This window comes from Ursus maritimus, unplaced genomic scaffold, assembly GCF_017311325.1.
Source record: "Ursus maritimus isolate PB19 unplaced genomic scaffold, ASM1731132v1 scaffold_5, whole genome shotgun sequence".
Taxonomy (NCBI): domain Eukaryota; kingdom Metazoa; phylum Chordata; class Mammalia; order Carnivora; family Ursidae; genus Ursus; species Ursus maritimus.
Window position 1 is genome coordinate 2,124,816 of NW_024426663.1, and position 23,768 is coordinate 2,148,583.

The window sequence follows — 23,768 nt, forward strand, 5'->3', positions numbered from 1 at the left end:
AAGGACCATGTCCCACAATGGCGTGGGCTACCACAGATGCCAGGAAAACAGTGGGAGCAAAGGCAAGTAAAAACCCCATGGTTTTCCTACCATTAAGTTGCCTTTTTCTTGATTCTGCATTCACTTGGTTGCTGTAAACTTGTTTTCAAGAGTTCTGACAAACAAAGTTGGTTCTGACTTTCTGGTTGTTTTTTCCTAAGTTTCTATGGAGGGACAGAAGTTTGGAACTGCCTACTTGCCATCCTGCTGGCATCACTCCCCTAATTACTTAACACTGGACATGTCACAACCTCCTTGTATCTGTTTCTTCCCTACGCAAAACTACTCAGAAAATGCCTTAAGGCTGTCGTAAGGGGCAAATACGGGAACGTGGAAGACTTACAAAATATAATGCACATGAAACCTTATTTTAGAAAGTAGGTGACTTGTTTTGTGAGCCACATCACAGTTACATCAGAAGGATTTTTTAAATGGTGGGAAAAAAGTTTAACTTCATGTATTTTTCCTTATCTTCATTTTTGCCTACAAAAATATAACATTTCTTTTACCAGGAGCCTGAGAAGTCCTCTAGCATGAGTAAGAGAAAAATACTGTTTTTATTTCAACATTTTATTGAAACTTTTCATATTACACAATTTGCTGAAAACATTTAAAATACTAGACAAAAACAACTTAAACACACACACAAACACCTCTTCTAGCTGAGGTAATATTGTGTAAGACTCATCGTTATCACAAGTTTTTGTTACTCTGCCATACAACTTGGTATCACATTAATGATACTCAATGACTCAAAAGATAGACATTACACATCCAGTTTATATTAGAGAAAGAGAACTATGCAATTACTTGAAAGAGAAGAGAAAGCAGAAATGCCAATGTATCACTCAAATTCTAATGCAATGTGAATTGCTACCAAGGGGATTTTATTTGCTTACAATATTATTGAAAATAATTAATTCGAAACTGTCTTAAGAGCTGGCAGGGTAGTCTTTCATGTTCCAAAAGATCAAGCAATCAAACTTGAGGGCAAATATCCTTCCCAATCCCGTTGCAAGAAACAAATTCCAAAGCAGTGTTTTATTTTCTGAGCAGATATCTGAATACACAGCAATATTAAAACATTCGTGCCCAGTCAGTAAAGTGAATGCTTTGCGCAGTTGTGACAAAGGCAGCGCTAAAAAGACAGCTGTGAGTAATTAGGCATGTTTGCAAAAGTGAGTGAGATTTCTTCACTCTCCAGTTGTTTCTGAAAACTCTGGCTGAGTTATTAGATCCCCCAAACCTTGGTCATTTTGAAATCAGTTTGTTTTTACTGTTTCATATTTATAACATCTAGCGCTGGGAGTTTGGAGGCTTTAAGAAATTTTAAAAACCTAGGGGTTATTTTTCAAGGGCTCATAAAATAGAGAAGGGTAGCGCAAGGGGAAGAAATTTATATGCAAATGTACTAAATCAATTCATAAATTCACATAACATACTAAGTTAGTATTTGCCAGGTTTTTCAGTTTTTAACTCACTTTCATACTATTTGACTCAGATGAAAGAAATCCTACAATGTAAAGCAAGCAAATCACACTTCAGCTGCCTGGCCAAAATCTGGCTTATTTAAGAGGACCATTGGGCCTCTGGAACATTTTAATAGAAGCTTATTTATGATACTATTAATCATACGGAACTAAAAAATATTCTGAGCTATTATCATCTTTAAAAATGTAGCCAATGGATATTTGACTTTGGCACATACATGCTAAGGAACTAGAGCGGTTTCTTAAAGGGAGAGTGTGCCTAATATGCATTACACTTATTCCTTTCTAAATGCATTTAAATACATTTGGCCAGCATCTAAGCTCTTGAATTTTAAGGATTTTTATATTTCAACTAATTTGGAATGGCAGTAAAGAACAATTAGTATTTTACTTGCCACATTCCAATTTTAATATTAATTTGTATTCTGCCTCCAAAGAGACAAAAGACCAACCTTACTTGTGTGTGGTTCAGACTATCCATCTTGTAATGATTCTATAATGAGATAGATTTATATAACTGAATCTTTATACTTACTTCTGTCAAAAATCTTGAATTTTTAATTCATAATGGATCTCATGGATTTTCATTAGTAAATACTTGATTGCATTCAGATTGTTTTTCTAGAAATTATCTACTTGAAATTTTCTGAAGTTTACTCTTATTTGAACAATCTTGATTATAATAAAAATGATTGGAAGCTGAACAGATTATAAACATCTAAAAATTTACTCAGCAATTCAAAAGCATTGAAAACAATTTAAGTGTCATAGGTAGGGAAAAATAAACCATGATTTAAAAGATTAACCAGAAAATACATGTGACCAGTGGCGTTTAATTTTATTTTCCCCTCTTGGTGGAATTTAAAAATGGAAAACGTGTGTATTTTAGTGATTTTTAAAAAACCACACACATACCACACAAGATCATAGACTGAGTTGCTACTTACATATGGTTTGACACTTTTTGGATATTATTTTTTGGTTCTAAAACTATTAATCACAAAAAGTAACTGTTCCGTTGACATTTAGTAAGTAAATCTCAGTGTTAGGTTGGACAACACTGGTGCAAAATCACTGCACTTCAGTGTGCTAAATGGTTTATAGTAAAACTGTGATCACTCCCGTGAGGAAATGAAACTCTAAAATGTTTAATGATGGATCAGTCAAATGCTTATTATTATACAAAGAACCTCACCCACCAACTTCAATTTAGGAACAGGAAGAATTTTTTTTAACAAACTGATAAAAATGTTTTTGCTTATTATCTTTGAGATTTACTTCTTTTCCTCATCCATAAAAAGCAAGGACAAACTTCAAGGTTTTTATTTTTTCTTCATTATTCATTCAAACAAGTTTAAATAAAAGGTGATGAGGATAAACTTGCTTTTCCCTTTATGTGTATCTAGTTTGGAAAATGAAACTACAAACAAAAACTAGAAGGAAATAAAAACTGAAGCCATTATTTAATGACGACTATATGGAAGGCAAGAGGCACACATTTTCACATGAATTTTAATTGTGTCTCCTCTACGACAAGTCATTCAGATATATATAGGCAAGTGACATTCCTTTCAGAACACAATTTGTAAACGTGGAAACAGTAATAGCTGTCATGATTATTTTCTACTCTCTCTCTCTTAGGAGTGGCTCTAAAAACAGCTTGATGATTCACATATCTAGGTAAGCAAATCAAACTTTATAAACACATGACAAATTTTCAGTTGTTGGCATTGAAACGCTGGGTTTGGATATGGACAAATAAGCTGTTTGCCTTTGATCTTTTGGGTACCTTGTCTTTCAGTGTTTTGTTCTGATATTCAAGCAGAAAGTACCTGACTTCATTTTATGAAATAAGCTGATCTCAGAGTGGAAAATTTGTAGAAATGAAGGAAATCCCAAGTTTCTTATGTGTACATAAATGGCTTTATATAATAAATATACAGCCATTAAAAAGTTATACAGGCACAATATAACTTAAAACTCTTCAAGTCCCACTTACATGTGGCCAAATCTAGTCCTTCCCATCTTTATCACTGATGACACAGTTTATTTACTTAAAGGTAAACTATACTGATACTATATACTATATTAAGGATGACATAGCAATATCAATCTAGAAGGTGAAATAAACTTCTAATAAATATTAAAGTCAGATGGAATAAATTCAGCTCTGTGAATTTTATGTTTGCTGACAAATTTTTCCTTCTGCCCAGGATCATTTTTAGTTTAGCATGAGTGCTACACTAGCTAGAATTCAACGCGTGAGTGTTACTTTCACTGAGTTTTCAAATTTGGAATACTTTCCATCCAAAATATATACCTACACCCTTTAAAAAATTAAGAGTCAATACAATCAGCACGGGCTTTTCTATCAGTTTCACTTTCTAATCCATTTTTCTCCCAGTATTTCACTTTTATCCCTCATAATTTCATAACAAAGTATCCAGATTACGTCTTTTAGACTAACCAGGAACTTAAACCTCAAACGCTATTCTGAAGAAGGGTGGAGTAAATAATTTTGGTAATCTGTAGAACAGCTGCATGCAGTGTGTACTGTATTACAACAGCACCAAACCCCTTATAAAAACCAAGCATTCCTTCCTCCTGCTTTATGGTATTGATACAGTCTCTCATTCCCTCATACTGTGTGTTAATTGGAAGCACTTCATAGCCAAGGTCTGTATTGTCAATAATTGTGCGTGTCCCTTGAATGTGAAGGCGGTGCAAAACTGTTTCCAATGGGTAAAGTATAACATCAGAGCAAAGACTGGCAGCAAAGTTAGCAATAAGTTCTGGAAAATAAGCATCCAACATACTCTGCACCGGACTAGTGCTCTCAGCTAGATGGCTACTATAAGTCTTTCTCTTTAGAATTAGGAGGACAAACTTCTGAATGATTGAGCTGATGATGTAATGAAGAACCCCATGCAGCACCGTAGGGAAGACCAAGGAAAGAAGTGGGAGCAGTCGTTTGCTATGAGGCACTCCGAGGCCAATCACTCTTCCAATTCCTTCTTTTACACATTCCAAAATTCCAGTGTTATCGCGAATGATCTCACTCTGAAATAAAAATGATGAAACGAGTAAAAGTTAATACTTGCTTATTGTGCCACAAGAAAGGACTCTCTTTAGGTCCTTTTTAAATCCTAACTTATGACTACAGAGGGAAAATATCAATAGCTTGCACACTTCAAATGTTATCTAGGCATTAGATTTTTTTTAAAGATTTTATTTATTTATTTGAGAGAGACAGCATGAGAGCGGGGAGGGTCAGAGGGAGAAGCAGGGGACTCCAGGATCATGACCTGAGCCGAAGGCAGTCACTTAGCCAACTGAGCCACCCAGGCGCCCCTAGATTCTTTTTATCAAATGAAATTTCCTAACAGTACTGAAGCTGGGACCTATTCTTACTGGTAAGGGAAACGGGCGAGGACATGTGGACACACCTGGTTCCCCTACCCTCAAGAAGCTCCTTAGAACTCATTTGTAAAAGCAACAGCTACCGGACACCTAAAGAGGTTGTATAGTGCTTAGAGTTCTGAAGCACAGGTTTAAACCCTGCCTCCAATAGTTACTTTTTGGTTGTGTGACCTTGGGCAAGTTACTTCTCCTAAGAATCAGTTTATCATTCCGTAAAAATAGGATTAGTCCCACCTACCTTTTATGCACAGGGTTGCTGGGAGTATCACATGGAAACAGGCCTGGCTTCCAGAAGCACTCACTCATGTTAGTCATTATCATCTACAATGTATCTGCCTTTTTACAACTGATATTAGGGAATATGACTCAACACAGATTCTTGATCAACAAAAGGATATAAACATTGCAACTTGAGAACAATGGCATAAGTGTACAGAGTGACTTTAAAATGCAGGAACTAGATCACGGACTTTTAATGAAGACAATAGATCAGCAGTAAACTCAGATTTAAGAGCTTCAGGAGTTGTTCTACAGGAGATCTACAAATAAATGTGTATTTTTCAAGGGAAAAAGTGTCCTTGGCAATCTGAGCTCCCAGAAGGGGGAAAAAGGCCACTGAACATGAAGGAAGTAGGGAGAGAGAAGCTACTGTAGTAAGCTGAGTGTGTGCTAAAGAAAGGATGGGAATGGCTCCCTGCCAGTGGGGAGAAACAGACAAACCTCGGATACTTGCTGAAGTTACAACTAAGAAGGCATCTGACTGACTGGTTATGAAAGATAAAAGAAACATAAAAATCAAGACTTTCCTAAAAACTAGAACTGAAGTTTTGAGTCTTTGGGGGCAGATATCAATAGTACCACTAATAGAAAAGTAGAAGCAGCTCAAAAGGAAGCTAATTTTCAGGGTCATAAGATGATACTATTTATATGAGTTCGGTTTGAAGGGAAGATGATTTAATTCACATAGAGATTAGAGTTAAAATGATTCACAAGAATAAATGAGTTCTTCAGGATGCTGAATATAGGATAAAGAGCAGAGCAGGCCAAGGATTACACCTTGGAGGAGAGCGAAAAGATGGCAAAGGGATTATTAAAAGAAGAGGATGCTGCTCAAAAGAGAGAAACTCTAAGAAGTAAAAGAAAGGCTTCTAGAAAATAGACAAAAGGAGTCAAAAGGAGACAGCAGGTGGAATCTGGAGCAAGGAAAAACAGGGGCTGGATACTGGGTAATAAAACCAAACTAACTGATAGTGAGCTAGGCACTTTACGTAAATAACTCTAATTTTTATAACTGTTATTAAAATGCTATTCTCATCTTATGGATGAGCAAATTAAGATTTAGAACGGTTAAGACATTTATTTACTCACAGATCAACCTTAAGTAGAGAAATGTGATTCTGATAAGGGTCTGTCTAAAGCTAAAACTTGTTCTCCCCAGTATATCATGCTGCTTATTTTTTCTTCAAGTAACTACCTTGCTACCTGCTATTTTCCCCCCGTATCTGTCAAATAAAGATATTTCATAGTGATAACTGTAAACTGCAGCCTTATACAAAGGTCATATCATTTGACACTATGCCAAATGCAAGCGGAGAGGAAAGTATATTTGCGTAGTAAAACATTAACTTCAGTTAACTCAAGTTAATAATAAATAAATAATCAATCAACAATAAGGCCAGAAAGCAACTAAGTGGAAAAGAGTAATTAGAAAAGCAAAGGCTAATCCTGTGAAGTTCTTACAGAGGAAACACATACATATTGAAGACAAGAACTAAGCTAGAGGATTTGGTGTTGGAGGCAGGAGATAGGTGGTGTACAATTAACTGGATTTTGAGTATATGTGAAGTTAAAACTATCTTCACCTTACAGTTTTTAAATGTAGGAATGGTACAGTAAGAGTACATGAATCCACTGTACTTGAAGCGCCACCATGTGCTTAGAAATGGTAAAACACGAAGGTCTGACAGGAAATTGCTTTAGCTTTGTAGTACTTAACACCATGGCACAAATGTTCCTTAGAAGGCATATTTAAAAAGAATGCTGTTAGTAGACTAGCTGCTCACTATTGGGATAATTATCCAGCATGTTTTATGCTCAGGTAATTAGTAATTTACTGTCTGGCGACAAGCCATAAACATTGTAAGTTGTACATAACGGTCTTAAAAAGTTGAAAAAACAACAAAACCCCAGATTCTTCGTATTCAGATTAAACCCTTGGCTGGATTCTGAGACAGCTGAATGAAGAATACAGCTGGCTACGGAAGGGATAAAAAAAATTAAAACTAGACGTGTGAAGTAAGTTTGCAAAGGAAAGATACACAACTAGCAATGTGCCTAGTATATAATCTTTGGGATATGTGTGGTATCTGGGAGATAAAAATTTTAAAAGGTTGCTGTCTTAAATTTTTCTAGTATACAACCAGAATCTTATAGAAACAATATACTGAATATTCAAAAAATATATTTAACTAAAAAAATGACAATAAAAGTAGCTCACCTGTACTGTTTCAATTAGACTTGCTGAATAAAAAGGCATTGCCACCATGTAAGTTAGGCTGTAGAAATTAAAAAAAAAATTTATCAGTATACTAAAACAACATGCTTACACCAAATTTTGAATATCTACTTTAATATATTAGCATAATTTATATTCAAGCCTGAATATATTTAAGGTTTTCAACTATTAATATCTATATCCTAAAGATACTTTGGAGACCTATATTGTAAGATGCCTTATTCAACAGCTAATGATAAAATTTAAGTATTAATAATAACACAGGGAAAGGCTGCAAAGAAAATTGATTTTATTTTAAACCAGTAAAATGTAGGCTTGGTTATGATTCACTGTCCAACCTGCACATAGCTAATGTGACCTTGTTTTCTACCTGCATATAGCTAATGTAGCCTATAAATTGGATATTTAAAAGTTAGGATGAGGGATCCATTCCACTGTTTGCCTTTTTAGTGACATTTGAACAAATATACTGTTCTACTATTATCCTATCGATTACCATTATCCATTCCCAGATTTCCCACCCAGCAGAGCTAAGCCAGTCTTCAATGATGAGTGAAGTCCCCTTTTATTATTAAAAAACAATATTGTACAGCTTTGCAAAGTTGTTTCCTATCACCACTATTTAGACATAGTAATATTACAACTTTGCAAGCCTGCAAAATATAGTTATTTAAAATAACATCAAGGTGGGACTTACCTAACCCTATGGGCCAGGTCCTGGCAAGAAGTAGTTTTCAAGGTGAATGGAACATCACTAAGTAATAATGTGCTGGAATGTCCCACAGAGGGAGCCAGCAAGCTGGGGGATTTCCAATTCACAATCTTCAAAAAAAATTAAAAAGTGAAGAGTAAAATTCTAATCTACAAAAATGGTCAGTGTTGTAAAATCACAGTGTCTTTAGGACTACGTTTTAATGACACTAAGGTTTGAGTCTGCTCATCACTATACAAACGGTAAGTTTTTGTCTCTAATTTTCTGGCAATTTGGGTTAAACAAGTTGAAGACCTTTGCTAACTTCCTAAGAACACAGAGAAATCAGGTTGTGATTTCAGCCTTTCAAATCAGAAAGATTTATTTTAAAGATAATATATATTTCAGGATTTTATTCCTTAACTCTATGTTAACTGTCTTTTGAAGTTCTAGTCCCACAAATATTTTATTGCCCTAATTTTCTTTGCTGAATTAAGATTTTTCAGTCCTAACACTACAAAATTAATGCAAATTTTCAATATAAGTACACTTTTGATACTTACGATTTTAGTAGAAGGTGTTCTCCTATTTGTTTAGGATTCCATTTATGTGAAATCTCCCTAAAAAATAAATTTCAACAAAACAGAAGCCATGTTATTTACAACATTCTGAATTAGCCTGACTTTCAAAAAGGTAATTGATTATCATTTTTTTAAAAAATCCATAGGAGAATATATTCTAATGGTGAATATTTTCTTTTCTGGGACATACTTCAAACAATTATGACGGTTTAAAAAGAAAAAACGTACTAAGTGCTTTTCTGTGTGCCCAAAGAAGGGGCTGACAGAAGAGGAAAAGCTACCACTTATTATAAAAATCTTAAAACTTAAAGGAGGAACATGAAAACTTCAAGGAGAAGATATAAAAATGACAGGCTGGGGAAGAAAGACTAGTTGGGGAGGGGAAAGGGAAACAAGGAACAAGATAAAGGAAGAAAAAGCATGAAAAAGGATGAGAATTTAAAAACAAAACAAAATTAAGTAACTATATGCAGAATGAATGACACACGACATATGTGTAGCACCAAATTTCCAAAGTGCCTTTCCTTATTATGATGACATTGTGTGACCTTTATTATATTCTGATCTTTCTGAGTACCTACAAGGCAGGACATGGTGCAAAGTGCTTTGCAGGAGTTATTTCTAACCCTCACAATGACTTTGTTATCCCCATTTCATAGATGAGGAAATAGGCTCAGAGAAGGTTCATAACCTACCCAAAACCATACAACTAGTTAGTGGCAGAACTGGGCTCTAAACCCTGGTCTCTAGGACTTGGAAGTCTGCACACTCTGCCCACATTGCCTCTCATCCCATTTGATACAAGAAGACATTCTGTGAGGTAAGCAGAGAGGTATGGTCCAATTTGTTTTACTTATGAGAGAAAGGAAGGTCAGAAGACCCACAGGGACACGTTCAGGTAGGTGACAGGCAAAGCGTCAGGTCTGGAACCAAGGTCTCACACTGTGTGCTTCCTGCTGTTTAGGTCACCCTCGGGAATCAGAAAAGACAGCAGAAAAAGAAGAGAGGCAAGCTGCAAAACCAAAAGAGGAGAACGTTGTACCAAGGAAATGTCAAAAAGGAGAAAAGAGAATGGAGAGAGAGCAAAAGGTAAAGTAAATGAGTAAGCAGAATAAACTGAGAAGGCAGAGAGAGGGGTGGAAGGGACGGGAGAAGAAGGAAAAGGGAGAGAGAGGCAGAACAGCTGAGAGAGGGAAGTGTAAAATGAAAGAAAGTATAAAATAAAGAGAACCACCACCACCTCCCCTGACGAAACCAGTGCCCACGGCACCACAGCCCCAGCAGAAAGCTGAGGAAGCATCTATTTGAAATAAGTGAATATGACAAACCTAAGGAGGCAGGGAATAAATTTATTTTATATTAAAAAGCTGTAGAAAATAATCACTAATACGTCCTCTAAAAACAAACTCAGTACAATTTTAACATGGGTGGTATGTGGACTTTCTAAGAGAATGAAAGATCTGCAGAGAAACTTTTAGACAACAGACCAACCACCTCTGATCAATAAGACCTTAGAGAGCCTTCTGGGTCACATTCTGATTAAATTAATACTAAGACTACTATTTTAGGCCTGAATAATCACAGAGAAATACAGCTGAAATGACCACCAATGATTTGGATGAAAAATATAAAAAAGATTAGGATTCCCGTCTTTTTGACAGTGACTTTATGATTCTAAAACAACATATGCTACATGGTCTGCAAATCATCTGGGTACTGCTGTTACTCTTACCATGGCCCCAGAGAGTATTATCACAGGGCATTATGACAGTGATTTTAAGGATGAAACCATCATTAACATTAGAGACAGATGGGTCTGTGATCAGCATTTCTGTAAGGACTGGGCTACTTTGCCTTTGAATACAATACTAATTACTACTGTCAATTCTTAATATCAGTAAGATTATTAAAAGTAAGAAAAATGAAATTTAGAATTAAGTATAAAAAATGAGACTCTCTTCCTTGTATCTCTATCTGTGGGTAAAACTTATTGCCACAGTGCTAGAAATTTAAATTAGCACACTGAAATGCTTTAAGAAAGAGAGTAATATAAAAATCTACTTGTGATCAAACCTCTTTATATTTCATTATCAATATGAAAACAGGGGTAAATGTATTTAACTCACTACTTTCACAAGCACAACCTGCCCTTGAAAAAGAGCAACAAATTTAAGAGAAATGACTTGCTTTTCTTAAAATAGTCCTCTATTTGACAGATTGAGATGCATGCTTCCATGCATAATCAATACAAAAAAGCAACAAAATTTTTAAATAACTATTTTTAAACAGTGTTCCCTTATCATTCTCTCATTTTCACATGTTCAGATAACTGCCCTCCTAAAAAAAATCTCCCCTCAACCAAAACCCATCTTCCAGCTGCTTCTCTTCATCTTTCCTCTGCACAGCCAAATTTCTACACTTGCTATTTCCATGTCCTAACTTCCCATTCACCTCTGAACCCACTCCAAATTGGCTTCTACCCCATTATTCCAAAGAACAACTCTTGCCAAGGCCCCCATGACCTCTATGTCACTAAATCCAATGGACATGTTTAATTCTGAGGGTTACTGGAGGGAAGGTGGGCAGGGGGATGGGTTCAATAGGTGCTGGGTATTAAGGAAGGCACTTGTGATGAGCACTGGGAGCTGGATATACCTTATTTCCCCTTCAACAGCCAACATGCCCTCAGGTTCCTCCCTTCTTGAAGCCCTCTCTGCCCCTGTATTCCACTATCCCATATTCTTCTGGATTTTTCTCATCCCCTCTAGTCTCTACTTTTGACTCCTTTGAAGGAGGATTTTTCTTAACCCAGCCACCTATCCTAGAGTTCCTAAAGACTCGGGCCCTCTTCTTACTTTATATTTTATGCTCCTTCCTGATGTAATGTTATCCAAGATAAATGCTTTCAAAACCTCCCAAATCCATTAGCTTCAGTTTAGATTTCTCTGTATGTCAATCATGTATATCATCTGTCACTCCACCTGGGTATGGCAAAGCGTCTAAAAATGAACTTGTCCAAAATCAAGCTAAAGATCTTTGTTCCCTACTCAGACTCTTTTAGAGGTCCCTACTTAGTAACAGTTAATCAGAAAGGAAATCTACTAAATTAGAGGAAGATTTCATTGTGTTTAAAATAGAGTATGTTCAGGGGCACCTGGGTGGCTCAGTCGGTTAAGCATCTGCCTTCGGCTCAGGTCATGATCCCAGTGGCCTGGGATCTAGCCCCACATTGGGCTCCCTGCTTCTCCCTTTCTCTCTCCCTCTGCCTCTCCCCCTGCTTGTGCTTGTACTCTCTCTCAAATAAATAAATAAAATCCTTAAAAAAAAAACAGAACATGTTCAAAGTCAGTGAATTCAGAAGGGTGGTTAGGAGAAACAAAAAACACGATGAGAAACTGTAAGATGTTACTGTACTGGTATAATACAAATGTGAGATGCGGCAAATGAAGTTGGAGGTTAACCATATGGGTTTTGTGAGAGACTGAAATACATAGGTTGCATTGGTTACAGGTGCTCCTTACGTTAATATGAGAAATGACACAGGAAAGTAAAGGGTATACATAGTCTCAATCACTCCCCCTGGGAGAAGATTTGGGGAAAGATTGGGGAGGAATCAGAGCACTAAAGAAAGATCACGGATGATGATCTTGGGTTATATACTTTTTTTTTAAAAGTAGTAATACTGTAAAACTCTAACCATGGTGACATCATGGGCACTACAGACTTGCTCTTTTTCTCTGAGATGTGATCAAAATGAAAATAAAAATCTAAATATTGGTGAATCCATACTATCTCACCCGTTCTACCTAGTGATCGCTGTGCAATTAAGGAACCTCAGTCTAGGAGACCCCCAAGCTCATTCTCCTCAGGTGGTAACTTCTGTGAATCACTTTGGGTTACTGCTTTGCTGACTTGTCTGCTATGACTTTGATTTCCCTCAAGAAAGGTCAACCCTGCCCAAAAACAGAATTTAAAAAAAGTTTACACTGTACTTCAGAGAATGGCTTCATTTGACATCCAGTTACATAAGCCAAAATCCTAGAAGTCATCCAGGACAGCTCTTCCTCTATCACCTACCATCCTAGTCCGTCACTAAGTACCATTAGCTTTACCTAAATGCATTTCAAAAGAATCCACTTAGATCCATCTCAGGAGATGCCGCCCTGGTCCTAGCTACAATTACTTGTCACCTAGATTACTGTTGTAGCACATGAACATGTGTCCTCTTATCCACTTTGGTCCTCCCATAATCTTCTCATCTTCATTTATAGTGACCCTTTAAAAACATGAATCTGATCATGTCACTGACCTCTCCTTAAAACACTTCAACATCCTTAAAGTGGCCTACGAGGCCATGCATCAACCTGGCTCTTACCTCTCTCTCACATTCTGTCCCACGGCTCTCCCTCTTGCTCTCCGAGCTTCAGCCATGTGAGCCTTCTCTCACTTACCTGAATTCTCCATGCTCCCCTTGCAACACTGTCTTCACACAGACTGGTCTGAGCCTCCTAACCACCACTCAGATGCCAGCTCAAGTTTTATTTTATTAGATGCACTGCTCCTAACGCCTTACTAATCTCAAAGAATCTCTTCTTTTCCTTCAGGGAACAAATCTCAATTTGTAATTATTTATTCATTAATGGGATTATTGTACTTAATGTATGTCCCTTATACAGGCTTCTAAGCCTTATGGTCATAGAAACCTTTTGTTTCTTCTCACTATATACCTGATTTCCAGCACAGAACCTAGCACATAGTAGGTACTCAGGAAGTGAATTAATGAGTGGGATTTATCTGAAAAATTATCCAAGTAGAATACAACAAAGATAGCCTTTTGTGTCTTCCTCAATAAGATCCAAAATGACCAAGAGAAAGTATATACCCATATAACTGACATACCTATAGGTCTATAGAGTAAGGAAGGTAATAAAATTTAATGAAATTCTGTGCCTTCCCATTCCCATTCCTTTTTCCTTCCCTTAAACCTTAAGTTAAAGGTACTATTTCATCTCTGTGTTAAAGAAATAGCATTACCTGTCTGAAGTCCCAGAAGTAAAAAGTGGTATAGCCAAGACCAACAGTATCCTGACTGCAAATATACAGAATTCTTTACACTTCATTATATAGAAATTTCTGAATTTTATTAAATCTTTATAAAATTCTGTTTGTGAGAGAATTTCAAGAACATCTGATGACAAGTACTAACTTTTGATCTTATCCTACGATATAAAAAGCAATAGAGTGAGTAAACTTAGTCAAGGACAGAAATTCAGATTTTTAAGTATGAAAGGGGAAACTTTTAGCTGGCCAAATGTTTTGATTTTAACACTTAGTAAGGCTGTGTTAAAGAACTCTGACTATGATGTCCTTTGAGAGCAATCACATTGGCAAAAAGCCTGATTTCAGTCTTTCCTGCCTTCATTTCATTCCCTGTAAAGTCTGAATCCCAAGATTGAGACACTAGTGGCTGTACCTTCAACTACCTCACTTTCTAGTCAATGCAAAAAATTCAATCTGCCAGGGACGAACTTTGGATAACAAACCAAAGTCTTCGATGCTATCTCTGGAATACAGCATTGATACAGAAAGTCAGAGTCCTGCCAAATAGTACCTAAAACAATTTATGATTTCCACTATTATCTATTAATGTTCCTTTCATATATACTCCTTGTAAGGTTCCCTTCCTGTTACGCATACTGTGACTGTCTCAAATGTGTATCATTCTTCTCAGGCTTTTCTACTTTGACCCCAATGCTCATCCTTCTTTCACCTAATGATGTTATATTCTATTTCAGAGAGCAAAGAGACACAGAAGCAAGTTTCCCTAATTTCTCTTCCCTCTCCCTCCAAACATATCTACAATTCTAATTTTCTTCTCTTGGCTTCTAGGCCACTATTACCCTCGTTTCCTGCTATGTTCAATGGGTTTTGTTGAGTATCTCTTACAACTGTCCTCAACTACCTCTCCTACCCACACATCCACATACACACGTGCTTCACACATCACCAAGAATACTGTCCTTGGTCCACTTTCTGTCATTTAGTGTACACTTTCTCCTGAGGGAAATTCATCCATCCTAATACTTCAACTACTATTTTTACGCCAGAACATTCAAAGCTATGCCTCCAGCTTCAAAGTTTTTCTAAGACCACAATCCACGATGCCAACCACATATTAGACATGTCCTCCTAGATGTCTTGCAGGAACCTCAAACTTCATCTGTTGAAAGTTAAATTTCTCATCTTCTTTCCCACTCCAACTTCTTCTTGTATTCTCCAGTCTAGAAATCTATCACTGATGAAAACTCTCCCATCCCCTGATCCCCAGTCTAGCACCAATTACCTATTAGACTTCAGAAACATCTATCTCTTTCTGTTCTGTCCCACATTTCAGATCCCTCTCAGTCTGGCCTAGAGTAACAGTTCTCCACAAGTCTCTGGCTACACCAGTCTGCTTTTTTTTTTTTTTTTTTAAGATTTTATTTATTTGACAGAGAGAGAGACAGCCAGCAAGAGAGGGAACACAAGCAGGGGGAGTGGGAGAGGAAGAAGCAGGCTCCCAGCAGAGGAGCCTAATGTGGGGCTTGATCCCAGGACTCTGGGATCAGGTGCTGAGCCGAAGGCAGATGCTTAACGACTGAGCCACCCAGGCGCCCCCACCAGTCTGCTTTTTCATGCTACACTGCCACTTGAATAAATCCTTGATAAAAGAACCCATATATTGAAACAAACACCTTAGATCCCAACTCCATAGAGAATAAAGCCAAAGTCCCTTACAAAGGCATGACCATGCTTCAGTCTAGCATCTCAGCCTCTTTTCCTATTACTCTACTCCATAAATGCTCAATATTCCAAGCACAAGACTTCTATTACCCAGACCCTCCAATTTCCATTAAATTGGGCATGCTGTCACTTCTACTTGGAATGCTCTCCTTCTCTGCCAAGTCAATTCCTACCAATAATTGAAGATAAAGCTCAGGTTTCAGTTCTTTTTTGAAATCTTTGCCAACAACTTCATGCAAAGTGTCCCCTGGGCACTGAAAGGGGTTTCTTTAATCATAGCCCTAATCTTGATGTACTACTATAATTTGCTTACATGTGTCTCCTTCACCCAAATGGCTACTTAAGCAGTAAGAATTACTCACGTACTCATATTTGTTCCTTAGTAGACATTTGCTGAAACTTAGCAGTAGGCGCTGAAAGACCTATCTCAATAGACACTAGACCAGGAAGCGGTTTCTTTATCACATACTAATTCAATAAGACAGAACTAATTTTAGTCTCTGTTTCTTCTCTTAGCTATGTCAGGCAAGTTTTCAAATTCAAGGAATTTTTAGAAACTATCATATTTTGTTAAAATTTAATACAAAGCTAATATTGAAAAGATGCCAAAAAGGTACCTTGGTAAAGGTGTGAATTCACTTATTATTCCCTCTGCTCCAAGTGTGACTCCCTGGACAATAAACGTACTTCCCATTCCTTTCCAAAGGGCCCTTGGTCCCTAAAATGAACAAAATTTATTGTTATTTCTATTAATGCCTAAATAAGAAACACAGAAAAGGTCTTAATAAAACTTGATGTTAAATGTTTACTGATATTTTCCAATAAGGCATTATTCTAAGACATTTTAGTAGAGAACTACAACTACGTTAATTCCTATCATTTTATTATTTGTTGAGTGGCCTACATTTAGGCCAATATGAACATTCCAATTAACTCAATCTCTAATACTGATTAAATATCCCTAATATTTAATTAATTTTGGCAACGATGTGAATACATTGATTATTAAGTGACATCAAAAGATGTCATTACCATGTTACATTAGTTTTAGAAGCATTAAAATATTTTTATTAACTAAATTAAAAGGAATTACTCTTGCTTTAATTACTACTAAGACCAAATGGCACTTATATTATAAATAATTTTAATAGAACCTATAGACTAATTCTCACCTGAGTTTTGTTGAAGCTGTACATAATATTGATGACTGTAAATGGAGTGAGATGGTAATGCCGAGCATGATAATTAACCTATAAAAGATATGATGTCGTAATTATTTTTGTTATTGTTTTGTCAAGAAATAACAAGGCCATGAAAGATATACAAAGGAGTCACAGCATACACAAAAGTTCAATTCTAAAGTCATCAGAAATTACTCAAAAACAAAATAACTACTGTTATATATATATTTTGGTGCTAAGCATGAACAGCTTAATTTGTAATTACTTATATATTTTCTAACTAAATTTTCAAAGAAGATTAAGTTAGATCATGGGAGCTTTTACCACAGTGTTGTCCACTTAACCCATGGGGCCTTTCAGGAAATCTATAAGTTTAAAACTATTTTCTTAATGATACTAAAGCATCATTTATCTTTTTTATTGTGTTGACATTTTCAATAATAGCACAAAACAGTGGCGGCTAAAACTGCTAACTCCCTAGCATGAATCAAGACAGTTGGCAGCAAACTATATTTTTGTATATATTATATTCTTTATCCCATTCACTTGGAAGGAGGAAAAAGCCACTTTCACTAAAGAACGTCCTCGGTGAAACAGTAAATTTTATAAAATCTTGATTCTTAAGTATACATCTTTTGAATTAACATTCTATGTGTTGCATAATGAAGTAAGACAGCTATTGTGAGGAAAAGCACTTGTCTGATGGAGTTACAAGCTGAACTAGCTACTTGTTTCATGGAACACCATTTCTTCTGCAAAAACTGACTGCCAGACTATAGTTATTAAATCTTGAAAAAAAATGCAGGGGCGTTTGGGTGGCTCAGCTGGTTAAGCATCCGACTCTAGGTTTTGGTTCAGGTCATCTCATGGGTGGTGGGATTGAGCCCCACACTGGACTCTGTACTCAGCGGGGAGTCGGCTTGAGAGTCTCTCTTTCCTCTCCCTCCCCCACTCCCCCCATTCTCTCTCTCTAAAATAAGTGACTAAATCTTTAAAAAAAATAAAAATAAAAATGAACAAAGTGAGTCTATTGATTCAAGGAAAAAAAGAAAAAAAACCTGGCACTTTGTGATGCCAATGATAAATGTGACTTTACAAACAAAAATTAGAGTTCTGAAAAAACTGCATCTACCATCAAGAACTTAGCAATACTGAAACACTTTCCTGGTGGGATTGGTAGTGATTTAATGACAATTTTTTAAAATACTGTATAATCAAATGTCTTAACATTTAGAAGATCTACAGAACTCAGTAAATCAATATTTTTTTTTTAAAAGATTTTACTTATTTGTCAGAGAGAGAGTGAGAGAGAGAGAGTAAGCACGTGCATGGGCACAAGCAAGGAGAGTGGCAGGCAGAGGGAGAAGCAGGCTCTCTGCTGAGCAAGGAGCCCGATGTAGGACTTGATCCTAGGGTGGCATCATGACCTGAGCCCAAGACAGACACTTAACCAACTAAGCTACCTAGGCGTCCCAATATTTTTCAAATAATCAACACATGATGTTATAGAATCATACATGGATAAAAATGTCCATTCAACATACAGTATAGATCAATAGATTTTAATGTGAGAGAGTACAACAAGTTAACTCACACGGTTTGAGATTTCTCATTGCAAGTAACCTTTAATATATTACTACTTATTAAGTTTTGGTGTAGTAACAAAGAAGAAAATCTGCCAATTATCTGAAAAAAATATAAAATACTCCATTTTCAATACATATGTGTATAAGGCTAGGCATTTTTCTTTCAAAACCAATTTTTACGACTTAAGAGTTTTGAAGATCAAAAAGTTTGAGACTGATATATATTATAGATTCTGGTACATTTCACATGGAATAAGGGTTACAGAGTTTCAGTGATTTATCTGAGTTCTGTATTTTAAATCAGAGTCAGGATTATTGTTTAGAAGGTCACAGAAAAGTTCACTTACCTGACACTGGCGGCGGAGAACAATGCAAGGATGGGCCAGTACATTTTCTGTAAAGAGACTATAAAAAAATAATTTATATATAATATCTATATTTTATATATAGATATAAAATATATAAATAAATGTAAGTAAATAAAATATAAATATATAAAATATAGTATATAATTTATATATATAATTTTTGTGTGTATACACACACATACATATAATAGCCAAAACTTAAATTACAACAATATGTGTATCTGAAACTATTCTTGCTTGAAGAATCATGCATTATTTTATGTTTCCCATTCTAGCAGTAAAAAAAAATTGCCTGGACATGTTTGCAAATCATTCTACCAGTAACAAAATTCAGTATGAGAAGAATTAAAGCCAGATCTGCAAACTGGTAAGCAAGGGAAATAACATAAAATAGTAATATGTACAATCTAAAGCTGAAACTACATCTCTGTATGCCTGATATGGGAAACTCCTTTCCTAGCCAACTTAAATGCTCTGTGGGCTTACATACTAACAGTGACATGCATAAGCGTGAGTGCATATGTGGCACGCACACACACATAAATAATGTATCAAATGAACAACAGCTTTAAGTATAAACAGTGAGGCTAAAGAAAAATTAACTCTAGCAGAAGGAAAATTTTAATGCACAATTTTGTTCCTATTTACACTGACACTCTCAGGTTTAATTATGCAAATAAGATCATTTTTTTCTTGATTAAAACTTTAAAACAATGAGTTATCCTGGCATGCAATGTAATGCTTTGTGCAATTCTGATGTAATATGAAATGATATTCACTAGAGATCACGTTAGCAAGACTGGAGGTTTTTCTTCCATGAAATGATCATTTAAAATAAAAATAATAATGGTGTTCATTAAATGCTGATTGTAAGCAAAACCAAGACTCTATGTTGCTAAATATCATATTATAATTAGAATGTTTAGGAAAAAGTTCAATGCAAAATTACTTTCTCTTGGAAGGGGAAATTAGAGCAGATTTTTTGGATCGACGCATGGAAGTTGTTAAAATATAACTTACAAAATTATTTCGTAATTATAAAATTGAATGCCTATTCTCTATCCTTACTCAAAAAAAATCAAGTTACAGATTTTAAATAATAACTTGTTCTGCAAAATATTATTCAACATTTAATCTACTGCTCCAAAGACTCAATCTAAAGGAAGCAATAATCATTTAAGATTTTACATTAAAACACTCTGAATAAAACACTTTAAATAAAAACTTAAGTTAAAACTCTTTAGAAGAAAACATTACCTTGCAAGGCCAATACCAAATCCAGCAAATCTATTCAACTGCTCTAAAAGAGAAGAAATAAGATTACTCATAACCAATATTTAGGTTTACTGTAAATTTTTTTCTTTTATTAACATGACATTTATTTAAATTCTAGGTCCCAAAGTCAAATTCTGATATGGGCCAGGGAAGTTGTGGGAAGTTGCAAGGCAGATCTGCTCTTCAGCTCCAATTCATTGTTGCCATGTGGGACTGTGGGCCCAGGGTTTCTAAACTGTTATTTTTCTAAAGAGATATTGTCATTTTTACATAATATCTTCCAATTTTAAAATACTGGCAACTATTTTAAAAAGCATTAAAACACTGTGTGGGCCAAATCAAACATGTCTGCAGGTAGAATGTAAGGATTACCACTTTTCAACTTCTAACTACATTTTAACTTTTTTTCTGTAGTAGGCTCTGACTGGTACTATACCAACTTCACCTATCTTGTAAAATTAGTCATTTGCTGTTATCGGTGGAAAGCATCTATGTTAAACCAACAGTTGCAAGTAAGACACCTCAAAATTATTAAATTGAAAGAGTACTTAGAGTAATCAAAATGATTAAATGAGGCTCGCTTCTTCTCCCTCACCAAGTTTTATTTTGAGAATAACTGCTTACTTAGATCTCTGTAGAGGCTAGTGGGTACATATGTGCTACTGCTGATGGCATTTCTATTGTCTTATTAGAAAAGTTTATAGCTGGAAACATTCCTATGCATATGTCAAAACAAACAAAAAAATTTCTCCTTGGCTAAAAATCTCAAAATCATGATGGTGAAATACCACAACCTTGGGGGACCAGACATAAATTTCCACTATAATACAATATTCACAAGGGATAATTTTTCTCTCTCATCCTCTTTTCTCTCTCTCTCATCTCTGCTCTTTCAAATGAAGCAATGCTGTCACTATTTCCTTAGAGTCAGAATAAGGCCCTGTAAACATGTCTTTGGGGAAACTATTTTGTTAACTCTTGCCTTGAAAAATGTACAAGCCAGACAGCAGCTTCTTTTGCCAATTAAGATACTCTCCTCCTTTCAGCTTTTCCCTTTTTTTGCATGTACAGATCATCCCCAATATTAACAGAAAATGCTGCTGATATTTTCTGGAAAGTTTTAGAAAGGTTTATTAACTGTGTAAGTTAACTAAGTCTCTCAGTCTTCAATTCTCCTTGCAAATTACCATCACCAGCCTCTTAACTACTGAGAACCCCCCCCCCGGTTTTACTAAGAGTTACTCCTCATTTTAAGCATTAAAGCGTAAATTATAAAAAGATAAAAACAACAGCTTTACTGCCTAAGAAGTTAACTGTGTAGCAATCGTATATGCATTTCGAATTATTTAATTTATAACTTTTCAGTACTCTTTTGGGACCTAGAGAAAGAAAACTAGAGAGGCTGAAAAAGCAAACTGCATGACACTGGGTTAAGTAAGATCCTCCACATCCTCATCTGCTCTGAGGTGATATTTAAAGTCCTTTCCTCCCAGTTAACTCGAATGTAATAAAAATTATTGTACTTCGAAGTCAAAATAAAGAAATGAGAATGACACATCTAGAATATACTTAATATTTAACGGTCTAGTCTATTATTCTAATGATTTCGAAATGGGAAGAAGCGGTGATTATTTCCATCTTATGACTAAACAACAAGTTGAGAATATTTAGATCACAGTGTTGCAATTAAAACACAGGTCTTCCGACATCCTACAGAGAATAGCTATGTCTTGATTCCAAAGTCTTGAAATTGTCTGTGTTTTTTACTCTTTAGTGAAGTTTTTAGGTGAGAAATAGGAAAGCAAGATTAAGAAAACATAGGGGTAAGTGTGACAGTCTAGAAAACAGACACAATTCCTATGATTAAAAGAGAAAAGGAAGTAAACGAATTATTTTTTAGTTTACTATGTGCTCCATACCGTACCAGGCATTTCTCACACCTCATTTTATTTAACACTTAAAAAACTCTATGAATTATTCTTCCATCCACCTTAAAGGTGAGAAAACGGAAGGCTCTAAGAGGTTAAGAAAATGTCTCAGCTTCTGAGAGTGGTAGAGCCAGGTTTGAACCCAAGCCTGCCAATGCTGAAAAACGTTTCAGAACATAAAGCTACCATTATTAACTCAAGGCAATAAAGGCGTCAGTGAACTAGGTACTGTTCACATAATTCCCAATAAACAGTAAATAATCCAATTTCCTTCCTTCTTGATTTAGGCCATGGGATGTCACACACCGAAACCCTTCGAAACTCCTACCACGCAGCCCAGAGCTAAGGCAGGTGTCTTTTCCGGAGGTGATCCCGGAGGAAAGGTTCGTGCGAGGAAGAGGGAGCAGGCCCGCTGCAGGGGCAGAGGACGAAAGGAGGGCAGAGGGTGTGGCGCGCGATAGGTCCAGCGGCACCGGAGGCGGGACCCTCGCCTCGGCTTCCGCGGTTTGCAGGCCGCGAGCCGCGGCTCCGCCACTCCACCCACCCCTGCCTCGCTCCCAATCCCTCACCGCTGCTCTGCCCCGGCACGCCGCCTCCGCCGCCGCTGCTGCCGCCGGGAAACGGTTCCTCCGCGGGGCCCTCGAGCGGGGTGGAGGGACCGGGCACGCCGTAGGGCGGGCTCTTTTCGCCCCAGTGCAGGTTGCGGCTACCGGGGATGTCTGGGGGAGTGGTCACCCAGTGGCTCAGGTCCGACGCGGAGCTGAAGGACCTTGCAGGGAAAGCGCTACCAAAACCCTGCTCATCCCGGGCACCGCCCCGATAGCCCAAGCCATCGAATCCGTCCGGGCGCCGCGGATGCATCGCAGACGGGGCAGGATGACGCGAGCCCACCCAGAGCCCACCAGCACCGGGGCCAGCGCGACCTCTGGCCACACGGCTTCTGCCCGGCCCCCGCCGCGTCTGGGGAAATCTGACATCCGGAAGTCACGTTGCAAACCCGGAAGTTCGGTGAGCATGTGATCGTAGCCTTTTCCGGCGGTGTGGCGAGAGAGGGTTGCTAAGGAGACGCGGCGGTGACTTAGAGCCAAGCCTTAGAACAGTCGCTGTTTGGAGGAGGTGGGAAAATGACTGTGGGGTTAATGGAACATTGCACCGAAGAGATGCCAAGGGAACTGGGGTGGGAGGGACACCCTGGATTAGCGGAGGTCGAATAAAGACGTTTTATCGAGGGACGTAACGCGTCGGTAGAGCTGACGCACTGACATGTCAGCCAGAAATGTCCGCTGCACTCGTAGGCCTCAGATCTAGGTCTTCTCTTTTCCTAACTGGTCTAGTGCCTCACCCGCTGCAAGGGAGCTGTTAGAGAGTTTGCGGGGTGTTAGTAATGTCTCTCTAGCTTTGCCTCCCGCACCTGGAGTTTTAGCGAGGATCTATTGAGAGCTGGTTCTACCCCGTGAACGCAGAGGTACCGCCTAGAGCTAGACCAAGCATCACAAAAGACCGTCGGTGAGGAAAACCTCCTCCTCTTCTCCGCCCCCCCACGAATATAAACCGCTCTCAGGTTTTAGAAATTAAGCATTTTGCTTTTCTAAGGCTACAGAACAATTGTAAATAGTTTTCTGTCGGGTTTTTTTCTTCTTTTTTTTTCTGGTGCATCTAAATCACTTAGTGTCTTTAAAGCCCAGTGATACTGTTCAAGATTGAGACCCTAGTGGAACAACTAAGAGGACAGTTCTGAACAGAGTCCTCTACTACCTGTTTTCATGAGCTCCATGGGCTCTTCGGGCAAAGTCGCTCTCCAGAGATCTGATCGAGCCTTCCATGGATTCTTCCTGTGTGCCTTCTTCCCCGCTGGACACCTAGGATTCTGAGGGCTTTCACAAGAGAATCTTGACGCACAATTCTTAATCT

The 23,768-nt window shown here is 37.2% G+C and overlaps 1 protein-coding gene and 1 long non-coding RNA gene across 5 annotated transcripts in view; one reads left to right on the top strand and one right to left on the bottom strand.

Moving 5' to 3' along the window:
• Positions 1-3,023: 3,023 nt before the first annotated feature.
• Positions 3,024-22,739, bottom strand: SLC25A46 (solute carrier family 25 member 46). The gene is made up of 8 exons (XM_040621981.1): positions 22,427-22,739; positions 19,912-19,954; positions 18,634-18,691; positions 16,692-16,769; positions 16,137-16,237; positions 8,719-8,775; positions 7,447-7,504; positions 3,024-4,589 (listed from the first exon to the last, which is right to left on the bottom strand). The coding sequence occupies exons 1-8, from the start codon at positions 22,716-22,718 to the stop codon at positions 4,011-4,013; spliced, it is 1,266 nt and encodes a 421-aa protein (XP_040477915.1). The 5' UTR covers positions 22,719-22,739; the 3' UTR covers positions 3,024-4,010.
• LOC121100683 overlaps positions 22,730-23,768 on the top strand; it is a 35,609-nt gene continuing 34,570 nt past the window's right edge. The window contains exon 1 of one of the 4 annotated variants that reach the window (XR_005832378.1): positions 22,730-22,865. This is a non-coding gene — a long non-coding RNA (uncharacterized LOC121100683). Of the gene's footprint in view, positions 22,974-23,000; positions 23,364-23,768 lie in introns of those variants that run through there. The other 3 variants (XR_005832379.1, XR_005832381.1, XR_005832380.1) reach the window with 3 other exon arrangements.